The sequence below is a fragment of the Giraffa tippelskirchi genome, chromosome 4 (genome assembly GCF_054371585.1).
Source record: "Giraffa tippelskirchi isolate mGirTip1 chromosome 4, T2T-mGirTip1v1.2.pri, whole genome shotgun sequence".
Lineage (NCBI taxonomy): Eukaryota > Metazoa > Chordata > Mammalia > Artiodactyla > Giraffidae > Giraffa > Giraffa tippelskirchi.
Window position 1 is genome coordinate 72823790 of NC_137278.1, and position 26614 is coordinate 72850403.

A 26614-nucleotide genomic window follows, 5' to 3' on the forward strand; every position below is an offset into this window, starting at 1 on the left:
AAAACTTTAAAAATGTATACCATATAGACAGAACTCGCATGTACTCACCCTTTCAAAAATGACCAGCTCTTGGCCAGTCTACACCCCCACCTACTTCCCCTAGTTCCTGCGTTATTCAGAGACAGATCTAAAACATCATGCCAGAAAGATTTTTTTTTTCTGTCAAATAGCACGGGTATTTGAAAATGGGAGAGGAAAAGAAGTGAATTGCTAGAAAGGAAAAAATGGTTAACATTTTGTCTACATTATCTACTGTGGTGTTTGGGCTGTATTCATTTTCCTGCCGTATCTGAGCTCAGGACTCATTATTTGTCTTCTGGATTCCTGCAACAATCTTGTAACCAGACTCCTTTTTTCTTTCTCTCCCTTTGGATAGGTATATGTGTTTTTAAGCTGTTTCAAGCTTGCCAAGTTATGCTTCAGAAAGGCTAATCAAATTAATACTTCTGCCAGAGTCATGTAGGAGTATCCACACTGTGGATAAAGTTTTAGTTTCTTGGGAATTAACTGGAGGTTAGGACTTGGGGCTTTCACTGCGGTGGCACAGGTTCAATCCCCCTTGTCTGGGAACCAAGATCCTGCAAGCCAAGCTGCGCATGCCCTGGGCTCCACCCCTCCCATCCCCCCAGCCCCCCACCCTCCCAAAAGGTCTTGGCTTCTCCCTCTCGTCTTCCTTTTTTCCTTCCTTTATCTCTTTCTTTCTTTCCTGACCCCCACAAAAGTATATCTCATTGTTCTTTTAATTAGAACTTAGTGTGTTATTAATTACCTTAGAGCTCCGCCCCCCCCTCACCTCGCAATTTCCTCATTGCATTTCCTCTCTGTGAGTTGCCTTTTGCTAACTTTTCTATTGAGCTGTTTGTCTTTTTAAAATTGTGTTCATCTACTTATGTTAATCTCATGGCATTGTACGTAGGGCAGTGAATTGCTATGAATACTTTTTTTGGGGACTAAGACAACATGTGCTGCATTAGTGTGAAGGAATAAGTGTGTTTTATAAAACTAACAGCTCAGAGCAGTAAGTCACCATCAGCAGAGGGACAAGAATGGAGTGAGACCTGCTGGTCTGGGCAGGGGGCCTGGGAGAGGGGAGGGTATCCAGGCAGGGACAGGGGAGATGTTCCCATGTTATTTCCTCTGCAGTCTTCACAGTCATCCACAAGGCAGGTAAAGCAGGAAAAGCAGGTATTATTTCCATTTCACAGTGCCTGGTGCCAGGGCACACCTTAACAAGAGTTTCCACGTCCCAATCCAGGGATTTTTCTACCATATCACGTTGATTCATATGTTTGTTCATAAAAGGCAAGTAAAGCATCAAAATATATCAGTTATCACTATTTATGAAACAAAAACAATTTTTTTTCTACAGCGTGAAGGCCCAGGACCAGGTCATTATGACTTGAAAATCCCTTCAGCAAGCTCTGTTACTTCTTGTTTTCAATCCAGAGTACCTCGATTCTTGCCTGCCTGTTCAGTAAGTGTCCTAAAAGACAGATACGGTTGTAGGTTTTGTGGCTGACGTGAGGGGTGGGGTGGGGGGTGGAGTGGGCATTGGGAATGGGATGGGGGCAGTAGAATTATATACAATTCTAGTGTGCATGTGTGTGTGCTAAGTCGCTTTAGTTGTGTCCTACTCATTGTGACCCTACGGTCTGTCCATGGGATTCTCCAGGCATGAATGCTAGAGTGGGTTGCCATGCCCTCCTCCGGGGGATCTTCCCAAACCAGGGATCGAACCTGCATCTCTTATGTCTCCTGCATTGGCAGGCAGGTTCTCTACCACTGGCGCCACCTGGGAAGCCCCACAATTCTAGTGTATATACATTAAGATTGCTAGATAAGGCAGCAGAGTATCGAGCTCACTAGATAAGCCCTCAGCCAGCTTCAGGCTCAAAGTGACTCCAGGCCCAAAGACCATGGCTGAATTATGAGTCCAGTTGAGAAGCCAGCATAGTGATTAGCCATCAACGTTATGTCCTGGCTGCTTTGTGGGGAAACCCCTCTAACGAATAGAGGCCAGCAGTGGGCCCATACAGAACTGCCATGCTTTGTGTATGTGCCTGCTGGAAACAGAAAGTCACAGCAGAGACATTATCATTGAACCAAAGGAGACCATTAAGTCCTGAGCCATCATCCTGCCTCCGAGGACTCAGGACAGACAGGGAAGAGGCTTGAGTCCATGGAGATGCACAAGGAGGTAGACTCTGGGAGGGTGTGAGAGCCTCGGAGGCCTAGAGGAGACCAAGAAAGAAGGCAGAAGCACAACATGGAGCTTATGAAAGTGGCTTGGGTTGATTGTTTAATTATTCAAGTTTTCATTCCTGTGGCCTTGTTGTTCCTCAGTCTGAAAGTCCCCCAGACTCGCTGGTTTATAGCCTGATTTGAGATGGTTAATTCGGTCTTTCTCTGGAGGAAGACTGGGGAGGCCCCACCGGAAAGACTAAATAAAAACAGACAGACAGCAGGAGGCTAGTGGTTCCCTTCAGCAGATCCTCATACCCTAGTGGCATGATCATGATCCAAACAGATTTTCGTCTGAGCTCACAGGGCTGAGCTTCTTCAGGAAGTTGGAGTCATGCTAACCAAAATCTCAAGAGACTGATGGAGAAGCCGGAAGGTGGTGGTATTCCTTTACAAGTGTCCAGTGAGGGGGCTGGTGTCTGGAGCCGCTGCCCCATGGAGCTTCTCCCGTTGTAGGAAACTCGGGAGGAAGCCAAAAAACAACGGAGTTTGCTTGCTAGCAGTGACATCAGGGCTGGGGGACAGAGCCGGATGTTCTCAAGGTCTGAGGACTGTGGCCGGCAGCTTCCTGAAGGATGGCCTTTCAGGGTGCAGGCCCCTGAACCTCCTGTTCAGGCACTGGCCTTCCTGGACTCCACACACAGGCAGCTTCCTCATTAAGAGCACTAATAAGGGCTTCAGCTTCCTTTGACGTCTGGCCAGGACTTGATTAGATTCCCAAGTTGCTCCTTTGCATTTGGCCAGGGAAACATCCTGTCATTTAAAGCAGCTTCTGCAGGCAGCTGATCTCGTGCACCCTGGGCTGACCGCTCTGGTAATCCTGTTTGTACTCTCACTGCTTCCTGCAGAGATAGCACAAACTGCAGGGAAGGATGGCAGTGACAAGCTGGTGATAATAGGGACTCATAATAGTGGTGGTAACTGGTGTGTGGAGTGGTACTTGCTGCCAGCCTGGCAGGTGCTGTCTGTCCCTGGGGGCCCCCCGTGACCCTCAAAACCTCATCTGATGGGTGAGGAGTAGGAAGCTTGTGTCATATCAAGCCATTCATGGTGGGACTAGGACTTGAATCCAGGCCTGTCTGACATTAAGACCCTTTCCTTAAGCATACATAGAGGTACTGTTGTCTCTCTAAGATAAAATTTTGGGGTATTCAAGAATATGTGCGTGCACCTCAGCGTGGATAAAACTGACCTAAGAAATCAATGAGAATGACATTCATTGGCATCTTACCGTGACATAAGAGAAGCTTTGTTTAAATAATTGGTTGAATAATTTTTCAAGAGTCATGTATGGATGTGAGAGTTGGACTATAAAGAGGTCTGAGTGCTGAAGAGTTGATGCTTCTGAACTGTGGTGTTGGAGAAGACTCTTGAGAGTCCCTTGGACAGCAAGGAGATCAAACCAGTCAATCCTAAAGGAAATCAGTCCTGAATATTCATTGGAAGGACTGATGCTGAAGCTGAAATTCCAATACTTTGGCCACCTGATACGAAGAACTGACTCATTCGAAAAGACCCTGATGCTGGAAAAGATTGAAGGTGGGAAGGAGAAGAGGACGACAGAGGATGAGATGGCTGGATGGCATCACTGACTCAATGGACATGAGTTTGAGCAAACTCCGGGAGTTGGTGATGGACAGGGAAGCCTGGTATGCTGTAGTCCATGGGGTCACAAAGAGTCAGACATGACTGAACTGAACTGAATTTTTGAAGCATTTCATCAAAATGAAAACAGGGCTTTTCAAAATTAGAACTCATCCATGCCTTGAGTTTGAGGTTCATGGGCCTTGGTTGTGCTGCATCTCCCTCTGTTTATACTGGGGAAGATGATGGAAATGCAGGAGTTTGGGCTTCTGAGGTCAACTGTTCAGGTTCAGAATCCATCCTCTCCAACCCATGACCACTAGAACGAAGTCACTGGGGGCACTGGCATTCGCAGGGACAGGGTGCCCCAAAGAAAGTGTGCCCTGAGGTGTGGGGGAAGTGTGAGCCCACCTCCCCTGGGCTGTCTGCCCTTATCTCAGCACCTCTGCAGCCTTGGGGAGAGCCAGGGACAGGAGCAGGCCTCAGTCCCGAGGACAGGCTCCAGTTCTCAGGTGCACAGGCCTCAGCCCAGACCAGTGCAGCCCTTTTCTCCCTCTGTGGGGGTTTGCCAGCCACACCTGTGTCCACAGCCAAGCTCAGGAGGCTCTAGGTTCTGGTGTCACTATATCATCACTTCCTGTTCTCTGTTGTGTTTTCAGAAAACTCCGGGCCCAGGAGCATATACAGCTTCAGCGCAATTCCCCAAGCAGCCCCGTACTATAGCCAAAATGGGCCGAGAACACAGCCTTTTCTTCAATAACACAATTGGCTTTTAAAATAAATAAACCCCACCTTGGCCCTAAGCAACTCTTGAGTTTTAGTAAGTTCTATTTTGTCTCCTCTTTGGGAGAGTTTGACCACAGACCATATTCAATTGCCTGGCCTGACTGCCCAGCCCACTTATCTGGAATAGTTCCAGCAAAATGTCCAATTTACTCTCAGAAGTCTCCCGATTTGGACAGTAAATTGTATGCTCTCTCTGTGTATTGTCAGAGGGTGTGTCCCCAGAGGCTGTGTCCCTGGACTGCTCTCTCGGCACCTGGACGGGCTCTGAGGTGTCAGGTGGGCTCTGTGCGGCCTTGAACTGTCTAGCTGAGTCTCCATTCCTCATCGACTCCTGGAGGCTTCAACAAGGGCCATCCTGAGCTTGATGGGAACCCAATAGTTTTTTCTCTATCTCATCTCCCTGAAAAGAACAATATTGATTCAACCTGATGAGCATTTGTGGTTTCAAGTTAACAAAAATATTTTGATGATATGCTCCGGGCCAGGCGCTGTGCTGGGGGTGTGGAGTGGGGGTTAAGACAAAGATGAACAAAACATATGACTGAATTTAGGGTGGGTTAAAGGGGAGACAAGGCCAGAAAGGTAGTTTGGAATAGTTCCCGGCTCAAGGAAGGCTTTGAGAACCATGCCAAGAACCTCTTCCTGGTTACCTTGTGTGTGCGGCTCAGGGGTGGCTGTCATGTGGACGGCAGTCCCACCGGGAAGACACACCCTAGTCTCAGGAAACTGCGAGATCACTGCGCCCAGTGCATGGAGGAGTGATCCTGACATCAAAGGCCACAGGCGCTCAGAGCAGAGACAGGGCAGCACTGCCCAAGTGGGGAAGGATGGCTGCATGTGGCAGGCAGCTTGGCTGGCACCCCTGGGACCAGGAGGCTGAGATAGGCAGAGAGGAGAGGGAAGAAGGTGGAGGGAAGAAGGTGGAGGGCAAGGAACCCTTTTTGAGCGAAAAGCAGGAAGAGACATTTGCTGGAGGGGAACAGAGGGAGACAGGCCCAGCCAGAGTGGAGGGTGCAGGTGGAGCAGGAGGGGGTTGGGCGAGGCCCAGATCACAGGCCCCGCAGTTAGTTCTGCTCAGGGACTCCAGCCAGGGCATGGGCTTGGGAAATGACGTCAGGAGAAAGGAAGGATGGGGAGGCTACAGAGTCATTCATCAGTAATAGGAAGGAATCTTTTTAACCAAAAGAAAAAGAAAACCTAATATAAATCCTCACATTTTATTATTTATATTGAGAAAAACCCACTTCTCTAGTCTTATAAATACCATTGTAAAGTAGGCGTTGGGGACAAGGAAGGGGAGGCCTGAATCTCCCTGGGTTTATCCATGTTTTGCTTTTATGGAAGAAACTCCCTGCACTGAGCTCCTTCAGAGCAGAAAATGGTCCCTTGGAGGATGAGGCGGCTGCTCTTGTCCCACTTTGATCAGCAGATGGGCACAGGGCAGATAGTTCCAAATTTTATTCTCCAAGTGGGTCAGAGGCCCCTGCAGGATCAGAAGGTAACACTGGCGGTTCTGATGGAGGGTGTTTTCTCCAGGAGCAGTGGGCCAGGTTGTGCCAGGTTGTTTTCTCCAGGGCAGTGGGGCAGGGTTCTAGAAGGAGCGAGGTGAGAGGTGATCACATCTGTTTTGGGCCTTGCGGGTGGAAGGTTAGGGGAACCCTCATGCTGGCGGGGGCAGGAGGGAGATTGTGCTGCACGTCTGTGGGGGTATCTCCAGACAGCAGTATCAACCAGGGGTGTGAGCAGGAGTGGTTCCTCTCTTTCCCTCAGCCTCCCGCTGTTTCTCCCTCAGGCCGGCTGCGTTGGGTCTAACACAGCTTTCTGTTCATGACACGCCCTAAAGAATGTCACCAGCCCCTCCTGATTCCACTGTCAGGTTTCCAGGAGAGAGAATTTAGTTGGCCAGCTTGGGTCAGGGGTCCACCCTGGACCCTTCAGCTCTGGCCAGGCAGACAGACACAGCTGTGTCATGTGTGTAGTTGGGGTGGAGGGCCGCTCCCCCATGTTCTAGAAGAGAATGAAGACCCTTTCAGCATAAGAAGTGGGGGATGTCTCTTGCCTGGTCTGCAAGAAGGGGGTTTGGGAGGACTGCCGGGACATCAGCTGGAGGTGGAACTGCGAGAGAACATTCTGCAGGGCCACCCGGACACCCTTGAGTCTTGAGTCTGTGCACCAACGTTGCCCTCGGCTCCTGTGGCTTCCGTTGTCTTTCTGGAGCCGGGGGGACCCCAGCACTGTCCTCTCTACCAGCCTTGCCCCCTGTCCATAACACAGCCCTCTGCCTCCTCTGTGACTCAGGTGATATGACAGAAGCTGTGCTCTAGGTACCAGCAGCAGGGCTGGCTGGCACCTGGCAGGTTTGCTTCCCCTCTTTGACATCTTCCGGCGTTTTAAATAGTACTTCATACAGGTAGCGGGAGACTTTCCCAAATAGACTGGAGGGATTCTGGGTGGCTTTTTCCTGCCACCCAGAACCTAAAACCGGGACAGTGTTTGAAGAGCAGGGCCTCCTCCTGTCTTTCCAACATGGAGAGACTGGACAGACCTGGGTTGACTTTGAGCTTGAGCTCCGAGACGGGATATTAACACCTAGCAGCTACAGCCATTGTGCGCATCCAGTGACAGGTCCAAACTGAGTTAGAAAAGCCAGAGATGGAAGGGAATGTGGTGTTTATCCCACATCCCCGAGGGGCCTTCTCTCCAGGGTCTCTTTGCCCTCCTGCATGGACCACTGTGACGCTTGCTTCTCGAGGTCCCTGCCCTGGCTTCCCTGAGCATCCCTAGGTCCTCTCCCCTCCCACTCACACGCCCCAGTTGCCCTCGGAATTTAGCTTCAACCAAAGGGAATGGCTCGTCTTGGCTGCAAATATCATCTGCTGTTGCCCTGTGAAATTCCCTCTACATTGAGTCAGAGCATGTCAAAAGTCACCACACTGATGGGGACAGCTTGTCTCCTCCCTTCTCTTCTCCTCTTTCCCTCCTCCTCATCCCCACTGTGAACCCCCCTCACTGCTTTCTAGGCCCACAGAGAATACCTTCCAGACCCAGAGACCAAGGGCCACAGGTTGCTCAGGTGACCGGCCCTGCCTCCAGCACCACCTCTCACTTGCTCAGTGCCACCCGCCTCAAAACAGCACGAGCTGCCTGGACTCCGGTCCCCAAGCCTAGAATCACTTTGGAAGCCCTGTTATCTTGAAAACACATTCCACAAGTTCTAAATCAGTTGTTCTAAGCTGCATTTTAGAATCCCCTGGGGAGACTTTAAAACTCTCACAGCCTGGCAACTGCCAGACATCATCAAACTCATTGGTAGGATTCAGACCCAGCAGTTTTTGTTCCCCCTCCCCATCCCCACACCCCAGGTGATTGCAATGATTGGCCAAGATTGAGAATATCTGCTGGGACAGTGTGAAAACACCAATCACCAGTAACTCTAGGTGGGGCCACGGGTAGTCCTCCAACCTGTAAAGGTTTAAGACAGGGCCGCCATTGCCCTAAGAAGTCACACTCCGGCTCAGAAGAAGAGATTGGTCTGTGTTGGTGTCTGGCTGAGTCCTGAGGGAAGAGGACAGTGCTGGACCGGACTGAGTGAAGCAAGTGCCTGGAGCATTCTAGTGGAGGCTGTTCTGCATAGAGAGGTGAGCAAGGCCTGAACCCAGTCACTCTTGCCAGCCTGATTTTAGGCTGGGCTCCTTACAGATCTTTAGTTTTGGCCCAGGGGCAGGGCTGCAGGCATGCAGAACCTGCCAGGCCCAAACGGAGGGGTTTGAGCTCTGGACTGATGACCACAGGGGCTGGGTGGGCTTGTGGGGGCCAATGCTAGAGACCCAGATCCTGGCCTGGCTCATCTGCCATCTCCCAGGTGAAGACACGACTGTGGATGGCAGGAGGAGCCAAGGCTGACAGGCCTGGATGTTGAGGGTGGCAAGTAAGGGACGGGGGTTGGGGACAGGAGGAGGAGGAGCCAGAGGAAGGGGAGGCCCATGGGGTGGACACGAGAAGGATGTCTCTTAGCAGGTCTTCGCGTTGCCTTAATGACAACACCCTTGGCTGTATTAGAGCTCAGAATAGGATGTCACCCTTCTGAGGAGAGATAGGGGCTCAGAGAGGCCCATCCAGCAGGGGAGGGAGGTGGCAATGTGGCTGCTTTGGGTCAGAGTATAGCTTAGTCCCTGAGAATTGTAGGCAGGAAGCAGGGCTCAGGCTCAGTGACACTACATCTCTGGTCACCAGAGTGGGCTTGGTGGGAGGCAAGGAGGCAGGGACCTGTGCCCCCCACTTAACTGAGCAGCCTGGGAGAGGGCAAGGATGCTCGGAAACATGCCTGGCACGGTCACAGCTGTTCAGTCTTCTGATCACCAGCCCCTCCTGGGCTGGGCATGGGAGCTGGACTGCAGAGTACCCCCAGGCCCAGGGAGCTCGCTAACGAAACTATGTGTGTTAGTTTCCAGTGGCTGCTGTTACAATTGCCATAGACGTTGGTGCTTAAATCAACACAGATTTATTCTCTTACTGTTTGGAGACCAGGGGTCCCCAGATCAGTCTCACTGGGCTAAAGTCAAGGTGGTGGTGTCGTTGTTCAGTCACTCAGTTGTGTCCGACTCTTTGCAACCCCATGGACTGCAGCATGCCAGGCTTCCCTGTCCATCACCATCTTCCGGAGCTTGCTCAAGCTCATGTCCATTGAGTTGGTGATGCCATCTAACCATCTCATCCTATGTCATCCCCTTCTCCTGCCTTTAGTCTTTCTCAGCATCAAGATCTTTTCTAATGAGTTGGCTCTTCAAATCAGATGGCCAAAGTATTGGAGCTTCAGCATCAGTCCTTCCAACAACTGTTCAGGATTGATTTCTTTTAGGATTGACTGGTTTGATTTCTTTGCAGTCCAAGGGACTCCCAAGAGTCTTCAACACCATAGTTCAAAAGCATAAATTCTTCAGCGCTCAGCCTTCTTTATGGTCCAACTCTCACATCCATATACAACTACTGGATAAACCATAGCTTTGACTATACAGACTGACGTTTGTTGGCAAAGTAATGTCTCTGCTTTTTAATACACTGTCTAGGTTTGTCATAACTTTTCTTCCAAGCAGCAAGCGTCTTTTACTTTTGTGGCTGCAGTCACCATCTGCAGTGATTTTGGAGCCCCCCAAAATAAAGTCTGTCACTGTTTCTATTGTTTCCCCATGTATTTGCCATCAAGTGATGGGACCAGATGCCATGATCTTAGTTTTTTGAATGTTGAGGTTTAGGCCAGGTTTTTCACTCCTCTTTGCCCTTCATCAAGAGGCTCTTTAGTTCCTCTTCGCTTTCTGCCGTAAGGGTGGTGTCATCTGCGTATCCTTGCCTGAGGCCAGTGTTGGATTGTGGGCTCTGGCATGATAGAGTTGGGATCTACTGAGGAGTGGGTGAATTCCCCAATGCCTACTATAGTGTTAGCACACAGATGCTTACTCAATACTGTACTTTATTAAGGTACAGTTGATAAAATATGATGTTTCTGGTGTACAGCATAATGATTAATGATTTACTATTTTTAAAGGTTATGCTCCATTTATAATTATTATGAAATATTGGCTATAGTTCCTGTGTCATATTATATATCCTTATAGCTTATTTATTTTATACATCATTGTTTGTGCCTCTTAATCCTCTACCCCTTCCCTCTCCTCGCTGGTAACCAACCACTAGTTTCCTCTCCATATATGTAAGTCTGTTTCTTTTTTGCTATAGTCACGAGTTTGTGTTAGTTTTTGGATTCCACATATAAGTGATATCATACAGTATTTGTCTTTCTCTGTCTGACATATTTCACTGAGCATAATACCTTCCAGGTCTATCCATGTTGTTGTAAATGGCAAATTTTCACTCTTTTTTATGGCCAAATAGTATTCTATTGTGTATACATACCACATCTTCCTTTGTTGATGGATATTTAGGTTGCTTCCATATCTTAGCAATTAAAAAAAATATATTTATTTAGTTGCAGCATGTGGGATCTAGTTCTCTGACCAGGGACTGAACCTGGGCCCTCTGCAATGGGAGCTCAGAATCTTAGCCACTGGACAACTAGGGAAGTCCCTGGGCTCTCTTTGTTCCACTGATCTGTGTGTCTGATTTTTGTGCTAGCATACTGTCTTGATTATTGAAACTTTGTAGCATAGTCTGAAGTCACGGAGTATGATACCTCCAGTTTTGTCCTTCTTAAGATTGTTTTAGCTATTAGGCATCTTTCCTGTTTCATAACGTCTTTTGTATTATGGAAGTTCCTTTTATTTTGAACCACAAAGAATTGTCTGGAGAAGGACTGTTAGCCTAAATAATCTCAGCCATTTTTGGTGTTTGATGCTGACAAAGATCATCTGAAATGAATTAAGTTTTTTGAAAGAGAAGGTAAAAAATTTATTACTGATTTTAGAAATCATTCATGGAAGGTTGACCTTAAGACTGCAGATGTTAGGTGTTATAAACAAGCTCTGTAAGATCACTTAAAAAGCAGTCATGTTGGAAGTTCCCTGGCAGGCTGGTGGTTAGGACTTGGCACTTTCACTGCCATGGGCCCAGGTTCAGTCTCTGGTTGGGGAGCTAAGATCCCACAAGCTGTGAGGCCTGGCCAAACATTTTAAAAAAGTAAAAAAAAGTCACCTTAAAAGTTATATTATGGGGAATGGGGTTGGGTGGGTGGACAATGCTCCTAATATTTACTTATATTAGAAGTAAATAATGGCTTATAATATGTGGTTCCAGGGGCCACATTATTCCAAAAATTTAAATATGCCCTATCTTATATGGAAATGAAAATGAAGCTTCTGGAAAGTTGTGTTTAATGATGCATGTATCTATAGTGTAGAGAAGATCCTAATGGTGAAGATGTATGAGGTTTTTTTTTTTTGGCTGTGCTGGGTCTTCATCATGGCACATGAGCTTTTCATTGCTGCACATGGACTTTCTCTAGTTGCAGTGAATGGGGTCTACTTTCTAGTTGTGGTATGTGGGCTTCTTATTGTGATGGCATTTGTCATTGTGGAGCATGGGCTGTAGGCGTGTAGGCTTCAGTAGTTGTGTTGCAAGGGCTCACGTGGGGCAACACGTGGGCTTAGCTGCCCCATGGCATGTGGAATCCTAATTCCCCAACCAGGCATTGAACCCCAGTCAACTGCATTGGCAGGCAGATTCTTAACCACTGGCCACCAGGGAAGTCCCTCTAAAATAATTTATAAAATGAGATTAAGCATACATACAGTTTTATTAAAAGAATATAATGAATTAAGAACAACTGTAGGCCCTTGAACAGCCATGATATACTCAGGAGGGCTGTTGGGACCTGGGGACAGGGAGCTGGGGAACACACCTATGCTGTGACCTGTACACAGAGAAGGGATCTATTTCAGGCATCTGAGCTGACACCTGAAGCCAGTTGGTCTTTGCTGTGGTGTCCCCACGCCTGCTCTGGTCCCCATTTCAGCATACACGTGCTCCTCCTCTGGTTGGCAGGTATCCCAGGAAGAATGCAGTAGACGAGGTTCTCGCATGCAGACTGCCTGCATGTCGACCACTGCCCTGGAGCATGGGGGTCTTGGGCAAGTCACCTCACCTTCTTGCACTGACTTGCTGTGAGATGGGCTTTTGCCACACTCACCTGTGCCCCTTTGCCTCTGGTCAGAGCTCCTCCCCCTAGAGGTGGGTACCCTGGCATGTGCCCCCCGAAGGCTGGTCCCCAGATGCACACTGAGAGGAGAGTGTGCCTCTCTGGGAATGGGCAGAGCCACCAGGAAGAGACACCCAAAGTCCCTTAAGTCATGAGGGGTCATTGCAAGGACCAGGGAAAGGATTCAGATGGGAATCTTGACCTCAGGCTGCAGGAGCTGGAAAGGTTGTCTGGGACAGAATCAGTGAAGCTCTTGGGATTCCATCATTTTCTGCCCCCTTGAAAATGGGCATCCATTTCTGTTTGGAGCTCTCTGTCTTTACGGAGATTCACCTGCTCTGCATTTTTTTATCTTCCTGACTCTTCCAACCAGCTCATGCGTGCGTTTGTGCTAAGTCACTTCAGTTGTGTCCGACTCTTTGTGACCCATAGATTTTAGCCTACTAGGATCCTCCAGGTCAGAATACTGGAGTGGGTTGCCATGCTCTCCTCCAGGGGATCTTCCGATCCAGGGATCAAATCCGTGTCTCTTACGTCTCCTGCATTGGCAGGCAGGTTCTTTACTACTAGTGCCACCTGGGAGGCCTCCAACCAGCTCTTCTCCTTTCTTTCTGACCTGCAGCTTCTACTGCTTTTCAACCTCTGCTCCAACCATGAACTGCCTTTTTTTTTTTAATTGATTTTTTGTATCATTAAAAAAAAATACAATTTATTATTATTATTTTGCCACACCATGCAGCATGTGGGATCTTAGTTCCTTAACCAGGGATCAAACCCATGCCCCCTGTAATGGAAGCACAGAATCTTAACCACTGGACTGCCAGGGAAGTCCCCAAACTGCTTCTTTCTCCAACCACATTGACACCTCAGAGGCCAGACCCTCTGCAGCCTTCAGCACTGTCAATGTCATGAAAGGCAAAGAGGGGGAGAGGAACTGTTCCAGATGAAAGGAAACTAAAGCGACATGACAGCTAAGTGGAGTATGGGATCTTGGGTTGGGGGAAGACAGTGCTACAAAGAACAGAGGTAACAAACTGGCACATGAATGGGAGAGAAGAGAAAATACTGGGTCAGGGTAAATTTCTTCATTTGTTAACTGTGCTGTGGTTACATAAGACAAGAGCCTTTGTTCTTAACAAAAACACACTGAATTATTAAGGGGTAAAGGGGCATGATTTATGCAACCTATTCTCAAACGGTTCGGGAAAAAAAAACAAACCACATTTTTAAAAGAGCCCCACAGTGGCTGACTTCTTGCCAAATTCCAGAGAGACAGTTAAGAGAGGAAGACAATGAGTGAGGGTGTGAGGGTAGGGGGGGTCACCGGCAGTCTGAGGGCCTCTCCGCCGGGGGCCCCTGCCACCTCTTGGGCCATGGGCCGGTGCTCAGAGGAGGAACTTTGGTTCTGGAAACCACCCATGGCCCAATCAGCTGGTGGGCAGGCCAGGGCGGTCACGTGACCTGGTGCACAGCTCCTGTGGTGACCTTTTCTTGTTTCTGGGTTGCCTGGCATCTTGGGAACCCTCTTGCTTTTTGGGTGACTTTCCAGCTTCTTGAGTGATCTCTGTTTCAGAAACCTCCTCTCCGGCTGCAGAAAGGGTGAGGGCGGCAGGCAGCACAGGCTGTTCTCCTCCCCTGGAAGTGTGGATCTTGGGCCATGGGCTGCAGCTGCTGGTGAAATGGGGTGGGTGGGGGTGGGGTTCTGGACCCGTGTATCTGCCCCTGTGACACTTCAGCAGAGGATTCCTGGTGATATATGTTTCCATGGATCCCAGAGGGGTCATTCTGCTGCCTCAGTGACAGGCGCTGCCTGACTCTCCCGTCCAGTGAGCTGGGAGCTCTATGGGCAGGGACCTTACTCTCAGCTTGGCTGTGTTCCAAGCTGTGAGTGGAGGCACCATAATCGCATCACCTTTCATGGGGACAAAACCCACTTCCCTAGGTTGTTGACTACCAGAGGAGCAATGTCAGAGAGAGTTCATGGATAAGTAAAGTGCCTTATACCAGTATAGGGCAGGGAGAATGTTAGGATTGTCATCGTCATCAAGAGCCAGGATAGGAGCCTCACAGTGTACCATAAAGTGACAATGATAGGCAAGGGCAAGGGTGGGTGCCAATTCTGTCGTCTGTCTCCTCCAGCGGGACCTCCATCTCACCCAGGGCCCAGGAGGGCTTGAGGGAGTGATGGGCTGATGCAGGGTCTCAGAAGGGGCCCGTTACTGCTTACCCAGAGCTCCAGCTGCTCAAGCAGCCAGATTTTGTGTCCTGAGGCCCATGTTCTCTGGTCACAGCTGGTTGTCATTAGAGACCCATGGAAAAATGAGTGGGACCAACAGGATCCTCACATCCAAGAGTCTAAGCTAAGCTGTGCAGAAAGGGGCTGCAGCCAGAGGGTGTGGATTGAATGCAGTCCTTTGGGAGCATCTCTGATGAGCAAAGGCAGCCAGCAGGGAGAGGAGGGAGCGGGCGGGGGCAGGGAAAGTCATCACATGATATCCAGTGGTTATCATGGCACTGTTCTAGGCTCTTTCTGTGTTTTTCTCACTTAATCATCAGGACAGTCCACAAAGCAGACACTATTCCATGATTATTCTTTATAGATGAGGAGACAGGCAAAGAGAGGGCTGGTGACTTCTCAAGGGCATGGGGCCAGCCAGGGGTACAGCTGGGCCTTTGAGCTCACTCTGGGTACTGACTCCATCACCAAAGACAGATACGTAGCTGCTTTGGCCCCAGATCTGTGCCCTGCAGTCCCTGCCTTAGGGCTCTAGGGAACCCCCCCACCCCGTCTCTTTTCCTAGAGCTACTTTCAGTGGGTCTCTGCTTTTTTTTGCAACTGAAAGCTTGATGAAAATTCCAAGGAATTTCTGGCATGGGATACTTTCCCAGTAGGACCTCCCTAACTTCCAGAACCCAAGTCGGCACCATGTGGGTTGGTCTGACACGTCACTGATGCTTGAGGCTCTCTGACTGTGGGTTGTCATCAAAAGCTGGCAGCATGGGCTGGGGGAGATTTGTTTAGCTGGATGCTTCCCAAGGCCAAGAAATATTTGCACAGTGACAACATCTGAGAGCTCCAGTAGGGTAGGGGGTGTGTCTACAACAATGAGCTCTTTGGTACCAGAAAGAAGTCTGGTTGGTGGTGGCTGAAATTCCATTCATACTTGTGCCTGCAGATAAACACTGTTAACACTACACGGCTGTGGGCTAGAGGTTCATGCCGGTGATGGTGAGACCTTGAGTCTTGTCCTAGATCTCTAGCCCTTGTTCTGGTGCGATGGGTTGGACACAAGGCTGACTCCTCCCTCTCCAGGGATGGCTCAAGTGTGAATGAGGGGTCTGTGGACCTGTAACTGGAGGTCAGGGAATGCCTGGCTTTCCACCACTGCCTGACTTTCCAACATCTGACCAACAGAGCCTTCCTCAGGGCCAGGAAAGCCTCCCCTCCCCACCCCTCTCCAGATTCCTACCATTCTCTTCCTGGTAGGACTAGCTTTTCTAGACCTTTCTGCCAGGCAGGCAAGTGACACCATCTATAGCCTAGATGAAAAGGGAATGTGTTAGTTGCTCAGTCATGTCCAACTCTTTGTGACGCCATGGACCGTAGCCCATTAGGCTCCTCTGTCCATAGAATTCTCTGGGCAAGAATAGTGGAGTGGACAGCCATTCCCTTTTCCAGGGGATCGTCCCAACCCAGGGATTGAACCCGGGTCTCCCACATTGCCGGTGGATTCTTTACTGTCTGAGCCCCACTAGGGAAGCCCCCTCTGTGTCCTATAGCAGGCTTTAGTTCTCGCTCAGGGGGCCTAAGCTGGGGGTGAGGCTGTGAGACAAGTAATTTGATACTAATTGTTAAACCACTAAAGACTAAAGGTGTTTTCTAAAAAGTACCAGAGGGAAATCGAAGCTGGGCACCCAGCAGCTCCTGGAAGGGCCCTTCCTTACCAGAATAGCAAAACCGTGACCCAACCACAGGGCTGAGGGTTGGTGTGGAGGAGGCCAGGGTGCTGAGTGGGCAGCTCTGTCTAGGCCAGCCCCGAGAGCCAGGGGGAAGCCTTAGGGCAGCATCTTCAAACTGGATGGGTGCAGCCTTGGGTGTCTTACCAGATAATCCCTTGGGGCGCACTAAGAAAGCAGAGCTTCTGGGTCAGTTGTCATCCTTTGATGCACATTTTATAACAGGCATAGTGTATCACATGCGGCATAACATCTATTAGAGAAGAGAACCTGTCTGGACTTCTCAGAGCACGCGGCTGATCTGGGTGTGGTTTGGACTCTAACCACACACCCCTCCCTCCCCTGGGCTCTCCCCCAGGTGCTAAAGACTTTCCTGGCTGTGCCCTCAGGGCAGTCTCTCCTGTTCAGGTGGCAAGTCCAGCCCTGGCTTCTCCTAGCCCACCTGAGGGGCAGGTGGCAGGCCAGGACAAGGCTCACTCCAGCCAGCCCTGCCAGGACTCCTCTGCCTTCTCCCACCCACCGCAGTCTTTAGCACCTCCCCAGGCCCCCATCACAACCTCCTCAGTGGGCCCCTCCCCACCTGTGCGGCCCCGCCCTGGCCTCCTCTCCAGGGCTCGCTCAAGGCCAGGGGTAACTGGCAGATAAATGAACATGAACATACTGCTTCACACAACCCTTTCCTTCATGGGTCTCTTTATTCAAGACCTTTGAGTTGTCAGCAACATGCCCGGCCCTCTGAGCCCTCCCATCAGGAATGCTTCAAGTCAAAATGCAGGTGTTGCCTTTGCCTTTCCCATTACCACAGACTCACTACCCACCTCTCTGGGCATTCCAATGTGAACCAATAGCATCTGCTTTTTCTTGTTGAATTTTTTCCCAACAGAATTTCAGAATAAAAATAGATCTCTATCATATATATATATATATTTATACACATACATACACACACAGAGATCCTTCACCCAGGTGGGAGAAGGATCTGGTGTCCTTACAGTGTCCCCTGGCCCGGCACGGGAAGGCAAGGAGGTACAGGCTAGCCCTGGTAGCACCTGAGGGGTGTGCAATGCTGAGTCCAGGCCAGGAGGTTGGGGAGGAGGGTGTCCTCCAACAGCCTCTCCCGTCCAAGGAACAGACCTGGCTCTGACAAACCCGGGCAGCCCTTGCCCAACCTTTCCACATACCTTCAAGTGAGGAATGTACCAGATGAAGCTTTAAAAACTAAACTCAAGGTGCAGATAAGGAATTCCCTGATGGGCCTGTGGAGGCTGACTTCCTGGGGAGAAGTCCAAGAGCATTGTGCAGCAGGGCTAGAGAAGCCAGCAGGGAAGACCCCCCACCCTCCAGCAACGCCCCCACCCCCAGGACCCCTGTAGACAAGGGTGTCACGTACACAGAGGCTAGCGCAACTAGAGAGGAGGGACTGGCTCCTCCTGGGGTCTCTAGTCACCTTCTGTGTTTGGCCCCAGGCAGGGGAAACCAAATGGCCAGGGCAGAGCTTGAGTCATCCAAGAATGGGCTGTGGTTAGTGAAAGGTGTTAAGGGCAGGCTCCACATCATAACCCCTAGAGGCATCTACATTGTACCCACTGCCCAGAAAGGTAAGGCGTGAAGGAATAAGGTGCTGATGCAAGGTATTCCGGAAGGGCTGAGTCCAGCAGCCATGTGTGTATCTTTGGGGCTACAGCCCAGGGCCTAAGGAGGCAGCCGAGGCATGCTTACAGAGAGGTGGGGTGGACAGAAATGAAAGGTTAGTTAGGGCCGGAACCCAGTTCCCCTGGCCAGACACCTTAAAGGCACTTGGCAACAGAGGGCACAAGCATAATGGGGCCCGACAGCCTCATCAGACAAAGGGCCAGGCCAGGCACTGCTCACTAACTTAAACCTGGGAGAGGCCCCAGAGGCCCATCCTCTTCCCACTTGCCAGCAAACTCTACAGCCATGACCGCTCTGGAGGTGACCTGAGAGTGGGGTGTGGGGCCAGGGAGCTCCCTCAGGCACAGAGGCCTGGGGGGCGGTGATGTACAGCTGGGAGGCTCCCCCACTAGCTCTCTAAGGGAACTGGTCCAGTCACCATGACTGTCAGTCACTTAGGTTCAAGCAGATGGTCTCCCAGGGGGCTGAGGAAGGAACCCAGAACTCTCTCGGCCCAGCCAAAGGGCAGCTTGTTTGGGGCTCATCTTTGGTGTTTGGGAGCAGAGAGCTGAGGTTTGAGACTAAAGCTTGTGCAAAGCTGGGAAACCCAGGGTTAGGGATGTTGAAGGCAGGTAATAGTACAGGGGCTTCCAGACAGGTGCAGGGGGTACGCAAGCCTCAGACCCTGACTGTACACCTAAATGACACACAGGTACCCTGGGGAGCGGCCCCCTGTTGACGCGGCCTCCCAGCTACTTCCTTGCTCACAGACGTCACGATGTCCAAGTCCCAACGAGCAAGGGATTTGTTTCTGATGCAAATCTGGTCCACCCTGCTCCAGAGGAGCAGCTCTCAGTCCTTGCTGGCCCTGGAGGGCGAGCAGGGTCAGGTGGGGGAGGCGAGGAGAACCAGGGTTGCAGCCGGCAGATGTATTCCCTAGAGATGTATTTCCCTGAGGCCCTGGACCTCCCCTGACCATGCTCCCTACTCCTCGCCTTCGGCTGCCTGCCGCCCACCAGGCCGCTCCCTCTGTCTCTGTGGCTGTGGGCAGTGTCAGAGCTCTCTGGGGATGACGGAGAAGGGCAGCACCGGGCTGCTGGCCTCCAGCTCTAGCGCGGTGAGAAAGCAGTCGACAGCGGCCTCGCTCTGGCCCTGGGCTTGCAGCACCTCGCCCAGGCCTTGCCACGCCTCGTGGCAGGTGCTCTGCCTCTCCACGGCGTCCCGTAGCACCTTCTGGGCCAGGCTCTTATGGCCCAGCCGACTCAGCATGAGACCCTGGGGAGCAAGCACAGGGTGCGGTGAATGAGGCTGTGCTGGCGGAGGGGCAAGCATCCTGGCTGTCAGAGTAAGGAGCGCAAGGGGCTCAGCCACAAGCTATAGAGAACCCTGCATTTCAGGCTTGGGTACTATCAAGGGCCCCTGACCTATGCAAACCCTCCCTGTGTCAGTCCCAGCCCAGCCTCCCAGGTCACCCACTGGGCAGCTCTGTTCCCTCCTGGTCCCAGGGGATGGCCTTTAAGGTCAGCAGGCCTAGCTTTGAGTCTCCCCTCTACAGCTGAGGGCTCCTGAGCAGGTCACCCTCATCAGTAAATGGGAAAGACCACTGTGCCCACTTCTGGGGTTGCTCTGAAGTTGACACCACAGTATAGGCAAAGCGCTTAAACAACGTTGGCATATATGAGCTCTCAGTCCATGGGTCTGTTACCCTGAGACCCCAAGCTGCACCATGGCGCTGCCTTCTCCCCAGGGACACGTGAGACCAAGGAGTGTGAGGTCCTCAAGCCTGTGGTGGATGGACGGCTCCTGTGCCTGCATCAGGGGCCTGTCTTCCTGGAACCCAAGCCCATCCCTGCCTGGCCTGGCAGGTAAGGGCCCCAGATGGCTTGGGACCAGGGACAGATGCTGGGTGGAAGGAGGGCCTCTGAGAAGGGGTGAGGGCTGTCTGGGAAGCTTGGCCCTGTTGTTTGGCTTCAAGCACGAGAGAGAAAGAGAGAGAGGAAGTGACAGGAATTGTCACAAAAGAGATAGGAAGTGAAACTGGCACACTGTCCCCTCTACGTCCACCCACACCGGGAGGGGTGTGGGAGGTAGGGGAACAGGTTGGTAAGTAGGGGGAGGGGCCAGGGTCCCCTTTCAACCTCCAGTCTCAAAAAGACTGCTCTGCACCATGCCACCAACCTGTTTCCCAGCCCTCAAAGGTGGCACAGGGGAGCAGCACAGGGGCCAGCCTCTCGTTCAAAGCTGTGAGGTAAAGCCCGAACACTGACTTCCTGGACAGCCGGGGACCAAGAGCTGCCTCCTATGTGCCTGGAGCCCCCTCTTGGGTGACCGCCCACTGACGGCCATGTACATTTTTAGCTGGAACATTTTCCTCCTCGCCGCATTCCCCAGAGTTAGGCTCTCTGTTGCTATGGAGACCCACTGGGGAAGATGCACATGCCTGGTTTCATAAAGTCCTCTGAGGGCTTGGAACACAACCAATTAGGCAAGAGTGAAAGATGGTGCTCAGGAAGCCCTTGGAAAAGCCTGTCAGAGGTGCTGGCTGGACGTCAGGTGCCCAGGGGACCAGAAAGAGGGGGAGCACTTCAACCTAGGGCAGCGCTGTCCCCAGCGGACCACAGGGATGGGGGAGGACAGGGGAACCAGGCACAGGATGGAGCCTTAGCAGAGCCCTTGGATCTGGACAGATGGGAGCAGTGCTGACTCAGGGCTGCCCAAGACCATGGGGCAGTGCTCAGCGTGTCCAGCAGGGCTCCGGGCCAAGCTGCTCTGACCGCATGGCCTCGGAATCTGGACCCCGAGCTGCACATGATGGAACAGGGCCCACAGGGAGGAGGGCAGGAAGGCAAGACGACAGGCCGCCAGACACCAAAATTAAGCACCAAAAATGGAAGGTTTGAGCCCTGGGAGTGCTGTGCACAGGGGAGCTACAGTGGACAGATGGGGAAGGCCAGTGGGCCGGCGGGGGCGGGGCCACAGTAGTGTTTACACACATGTTTTCTATGTCTAGCTTCCATGTGAGAGTTCTGTCTGAAAAGAGGGCTCTCTAGTGAAAAATGATTTGGAAAACCCCTGATCTCAGCAACTGTGCAGGTGTCTGGGAAGGGCTGCATGGGGTGTCGTGTGTTGGTTTTACTTGTGGTTCAGGAGGTCGGGGCTGGTCCTCTGTGTAGAGGGGGATCCACAGGGCTCAGAGCTAGAAGACCTGGCTGGGTTGGACTCGAGCCCTGCCACTGATGGGGGCTGTGACCACAGGCAAGTGGCCCATTTTCTCTGAGCCGCTGTTTCCTTGTCTGGAAACCAGCGGGTAGAGCAGTCCTACCTCACAGGCTATTGTGAGGATTCTGCAAGAATGAATGCGAAATTGTGAGTGGGTTGCATGCTGGGCCGACAGCAAATGGAAGTGTCCCCAGGATGAACAGAGGGGCCTGGGCTGGGGGGAGGCAGGGAGGGTGCAGAGAGTGGGTTTCTCTGGAGGGCCAGGCTCCCCATGGAGGAGACTGTGGGCTGGGTGGTGTTGGATCACCTCCCCCACCTTGGGGTGCTGACCTTAGAGCCCGAAAGGAGACACCGGGTCAGATGGGTGGGGTTGTATCATCTCCCCCCACCCTGGGGTGCTGACCTGAGAGCCTGAAAGGAGATACCGGGGTCAGGCTGGGCCCCAGAGGCCCAGGGCCTGTAACAAGATCTGCTGCCACCTGCCCGAAACACCAGCCCGTCCGGTTCATGTTTGGTAGCAACTCAGCGCTGTTTGCTGCCTGACAACTGGGCGGGGCCCTGCTCTGCGAGGGTGCGAGGTCTCACCTGCTGTGCCCTGAGCCTGGCACTGTGCCCAGGGCCTGCCATCAGTCACCCTCTCAGCACCCGCATCCCCAGGTCTCCAGGGAGGTGGTGGGAACACAGAACCGGTATTCAGTTCCATCCAGATACCCCTCCTGACTCTGCCCCATCCTGCGCTGAGAGGGGAAGACCAGGCCGCTGAGTGACTCTCAGCCTGACGCCTGACCTGGCAAATGCCACAGCCGTGCCCACACAGGGATTAGAACAAAGTGCAAGCTGCTGAATGTGGTGGAGCATCGTGACTGTAACAGGAGCTCAGGGAGGGGCAGGGCTATGAGGCGGGGGTGAGGAGTCGGGAGTGGGGGGAGTCCCCAGAAATTCCTGAGATCATCCATTCCCTCTTCCCTCCCTCCCTGGATCTCAGGGAGGAGGGGGCCTCTGGTCACATTTCATCTACCTGCTGCTCCTCCAGGAAGTCTTCCCCAAGAATGGCGCCCTCTGCTCACACCACCACCTTGACACCATGCTCCTTACTGTGGGCTCTTGAATGCTATCCCTGACCCACCCCTCTTAGACTGAAAGAGACAGGGTCCCTGGCTCCTGCCTGCTTTGTGATCTCCCACAGGACAGCAGCTCAAAACAGTGTCAGCAGGGGGATGGTCCTGGATGCAAAAGCAGGCACACTGGAGGCCTTCATGTGTACTTAGTGACCTGCTTAGGGCCACACAGGCTGGCGGGGTCTGGTCTCAGGAGTGCATGGCGACTCTGAGGGGCCCCTCCCTGTTAGGAATAGGGCGGGGTCAGGAGCTGCAGCCTGGGGTGGGAATGAGGGGGAGGGAGGGTCAGAACTGCCACTGCGCGAGTGTCACCCTGTTAATTCAGTGCCTGTCCCCCAAGTGGGGGCAGGCAGCGGGAAGGTCTGGCCGTGTGGGGGAGGTGGTCCTGGGAAGCAGCCCTGGGGCTAGGCCAGCTGCAGGCCAGGCTGAGCGCTCCCTCCCCATCCCTCCCCTCAAGTATTTATAGAAGTTATTTTGGGAATTTTCTTTCTGAGCTCAAGGCACATTCCTGGGATTCTGTCACAGCCTTTCCAGCTGGGAAGCCGGGCATCAGCTGGAGGCTGCTGCAGCTTCCTGGTCCCTGGAGCCCCCTGCTTGGGGACCCTGGGGCTGCAGGAAGGAGCCCCGGGCAGGACCAGCTCTGAGGCAGCTCCAGGAAGCCTCCTTCAGTCATCCCAGAGTTGAAGTGGGGGCTGACACACCTCTCAGGGAGGCCCACATTCCAGCCAAGCCCAGGCCCTCTCCCGCACTCCAAATTCTTCCAGGTGTGTCAGCCTCAACCTGTCCAACTAGACTGGGAATTAGGAATCTGTCCCGGCTGAGAACCAAGCCCACATGTGGCCATGTCCCACCTGGAGCTGGGCAGCTCCAGGGCCACAGGAGGCCCACCTACCTCTTGTTGTGGGGAAGGTCACGACTTCTTCTAGACCCACCCGAGGCCTGGATGATGAGCCCCTGCCCAGAGCTCCCCATGGCTCTCACAGGAAGAGGCCCCTGCTCAGAGAGAGCCCCCAGACTCCCTCAGAGCCCAGCTCTGTGTGTGTGCGCGGGGCGGGGGCGGGGGGGGGGGGAGTGGCTTCCGGGGCAGCAGAGGTGGCTGTGCTCTTCACACCTGTCCCTCCCTCCCTCCTGGGGCTCCACAGTGAGGCTTTCCTGGTGCTGTCTGTCTGCAGAGGCCACAGCCAGGCTCAAGGATGAGCACCAACTTGGTGAGAGGGCGAGTCGCGACCTGGGCAGGGGGGCCCTTGCCAGTCCCAGTTCAAGGCAGGGGGCTGGACCTTTTTGGGTTGGTTTCAGCCTGGGCTGGCTGGGGGCTCTACCCGCTCCTGAGCACAGCCAGGCCTGCAGGGCCAAGTAGGAAACTACAGCGAGATCTCTGGACTTTGGGTTCCAGACAAGAACACTGTGATGCGCAGTGATGGCAGATGCTGCCCTCTGAGCAGAAGGCAGAGCTTGAGGGGCTGGTGACAGCCTGTTTTGGGGTATGCTGGCCTTTGTACAAGGGGAGGGGGCTGAGCCCTGCTGAACCCTCCAGACGCGTAAGTCTTTCCCCTGACCACTGATTCTGGGGTTAAAGTAAGCCAACAATGCCTACCCATGGCTCTGTGCTGAGTCTGTGACACTGACAGAAGGCTTCCTGTCCACTTCCTCAGGGCTGGTGGACTTCAGAAGTCCACACACGGACCTAAGGTTTGCCTACAAAGTCCTGGGCTGCAGGAAAGAGGACATGCCTCCACCTTCATGAGTCTGGGGCAAGGGTTCAGGCTGTGTGCTGGGCTGTGCCGGTGTGGGCAGAGAGGGCTGGGGAGGGGCCGCTGGAGACAGGAGGCCCAGGCTGAGGGGACATACCCTGCACCTCCCATCCCCTCCTCCCTTCTCCTCCACTTCTCCATCAGGGAATGCAGACCTCAGGCAGCCCTGGGGAGGGGCCAGGAAGAGAACTCACAATAAAACTACTGCACCAGGGGGTCAAATGGCCAGTAAGACATTCCTACTGAATTTTCCTGTCAAACAGAAGCAATATTCCTGCCCACTGGAGCTGGGGGGGAGGCTCAGACTCTGCCAATGAGGGGCTGTGTGTGCAACAACTCAGCTTCTACACACACACAGCAGAGTGCAAGACTTCTGGGTCCTCCCATTCCTCAGGCTGCCTGGATGCTCTCAGCCCCTGCCACAGCTTAGGAAGCCAGCCGGGAGGGAGAAGCCTAGAGCAGGCACGGGGCCTGGAACCAGAGACCTTGCTGTGCTATGGTACTGCCCACCTCATCCATCAACCCAGCCTAACAAGACTGTGGGCCCAAGCGCAGGGCTTCTCCAGAGCCTGGCCTTCCCAGTTCTTCCTCTCTAGCAGCCCGAGGGCCCAGCCACCCCTTTAGCTACAGAGCCTCACCCACAAGAGGGGGTCTCAAGTCCCCCTCATCTCTCAACACAGACTCTAGCCCACTGGGCCAGCTGCCCTTGCTCTCAGCCAAGCTCAGCCTGGCCTCGCCCTGTGCACACTCATTCCATCCACAGGGCAGCTGGGGCTGACATCCTGCACCTCTGTGCCTTGGCCAGAGTCACTCACTGTTCTCTGAGAGAACAGAGCAACTTGGCTACAATGAGTATCTGAGACTTGACTCTGGGTATCCTCTCCCCTCTGCAAACCAAGAGTATCTGAACTTGGCCTGGGAGCCACACTTCAAAATGAAAAAGGTAAAGGTAAAAGCTTTCACAACAGCATAGGAAACCATAAACAAAACAAAAAGATAACCTACAGACTGGGAGAAAATATTTGCACATGATGTAACCAACAAGGGATTAATCTCCAAAACACACAAACAGTTCGTGCAGCTCAAAAGCAAAAAGAACAGACAACCGCCACGGCAGTGACGTCAAACAGCCCAGTCAAAGGTGGGGCTCAGGCCACTTGGCCTTCCTTGTGAATGGCACCAAAAATATACCCAATGTTGACTTGTCTTTTCATCATCTGAGCCCTAAGACTATCCCCTGGAGGTCACATTATTATCCCCATTTGATAGAAGAAAAACTGAGCCAGCAAGAAGATGTAATCTCCAAGTGCCCCCACAACCCAGGGGCTGGGAGGGCTGAACCTCTCTTGTGTGGTCCTACCCTCCAGGATTGGGGCTTCCCAGGTGCTCAGCGGTAAAGAATCTGCCTGCAATTCAGAGATGGAGGAGACCTGGGTTCAGTCCCTGGGTTGGGAAGATCCCCTGGAGAAGGAAATGGCAGCCCACTCCAGTATTCTGGCCAGAAGAATCCCAAGAACAAAGGAGCCTGGGAGACTACAGTCCATGGAATCGCAAAGAGTCAGACACTGCTGAGCAACTAACACTTTTTTAAATTTGACAAAAATGGCTTGGCTTTTCCAAAAAATGAGTTTGTAGTAAACCAAAATAGAATATGTGTACAGGGGGAGAGGGGACGACAGAGGATGAGTTGGTTGGATGGCATCACTGATTCAATGGACGTGAGTTTGAGGAAGCTCCGGGAAAATGATGAAGGACAGGGAAGCCTGGCATCCTGCAGTCCATGGGGTCACAAAGAGACTGGGCAGGCACTCACCCTCCGCAATTGGGGATGGGACCCTGGGGGGTGGGAGGACCTCTGTGTAGCCCGAGTTTACCTCTCTGACCTCAGAGAGCAGAGCCTTCTGGTTGGATTCCTGGAGTACCTGCAAAAGGCCCAACCCCGAGCCTCAGGTTTGGGTCGGGCAGAGCCCTGGCCCTTGCTGACTCAGGCCCTGCCTTGGGGAATCAGAGGGATGGTGGCAGGGAGCTTCTGAGGACTTAAGTCGTGAAGTGGCACACCCCAGCCTAGAGAGAGGGAGGTAAGAAGCTCTCTGGGGTCATGGCCATGCTCTTGATCCCCAAGTCCACTTAAAGACAGCCATGCTGGGAGCCACAGGGAGAGAATGCACGCATGCGTGCGTGCTCAGTCACGTCCAACTCTTTAACCCCGTGGATTGCAGGATCCTCTGTCTATGGGATTATCCTGGAAAGAACACTGGAGTGGGTTGCCATTTCCTTCTCCAGGGGATCTTCCTGACTCAGGGATTGAACCTGTGGCTCCTGCAAGGCAGGTGGATTTTTTACCACTGAGCCACCTGGGAAGGCAGGGGAATAATTCATCAGCCGCTCTCATAGAGGACAATGGATGACAGAAACACTGTCTTCCCCATCCCTTATATGTGGAAGTCGCTCAGTCATGTCTGACTCTGCGACCCCATGGACTGCAGCCTCCCAGGCTCCTCTGTCCATAGGATTTTCCAGGCAAAAATACTGGAGTGGGTTGCCATTTCCTTCTCCAGGGGATCTTCTCAACTCAGGCATTGAACCTGGGTCTCCCGCATTGCAGGCAGACACTTTACCCTCTAAGCCACCAGGGAAGCCTAATATATCCACTATATTTATAATGGATAACCAATAAG

The 26614-nt window shown here is 52.5% G+C and overlaps 2 protein-coding genes across 7 annotated transcripts in view; one reads left to right on the plus strand and one right to left on the minus strand.

Annotated features, from left to right (window-relative positions):
• The window catches only part of STPG4 (sperm-tail PG-rich repeat containing 4), a 71154-nt gene that overhangs the window by 30939 nt on the left and 13601 nt on the right, over window positions 1–26614 (plus strand). For 2 of the 4 annotated variants that reach the window (XM_081595951.1, XM_081595949.1), the window contains exons 6-7: window positions 1370–1474; window positions 19596–19713. In XM_081595951.1, coding sequence (XP_081452077.1) covers window positions 1370–1474; window positions 19596–19713 — 223 coding nt within the window. Of the gene's footprint in view, window positions 1–1369; window positions 1475–4484; window positions 4633–19595; window positions 19714–22710; window positions 22950–23327; window positions 23394–23578; window positions 23777–26614 lie in introns of those variants that run through there. The other 2 variants (XM_081595950.1, XM_081595952.1) reach the window with 2 other exon arrangements.
• TTC7A (tetratricopeptide repeat domain 7A) overlaps window positions 18777–26614 on the minus strand; it is a 119647-nt gene continuing 111809 nt past the window's right edge. For all 3 annotated transcript variants that reach the window (XM_081595946.1, XM_081595948.1, XM_081595947.1), the window contains one exon: window positions 18777–19123. In XM_081595946.1, coding sequence (XP_081452072.1) covers window positions 18902–19123 — 222 coding nt within the window. In that variant the 3' untranslated portion in view covers window positions 18777–18901. The remainder of the gene's footprint in view (window positions 19124–26614) is intronic.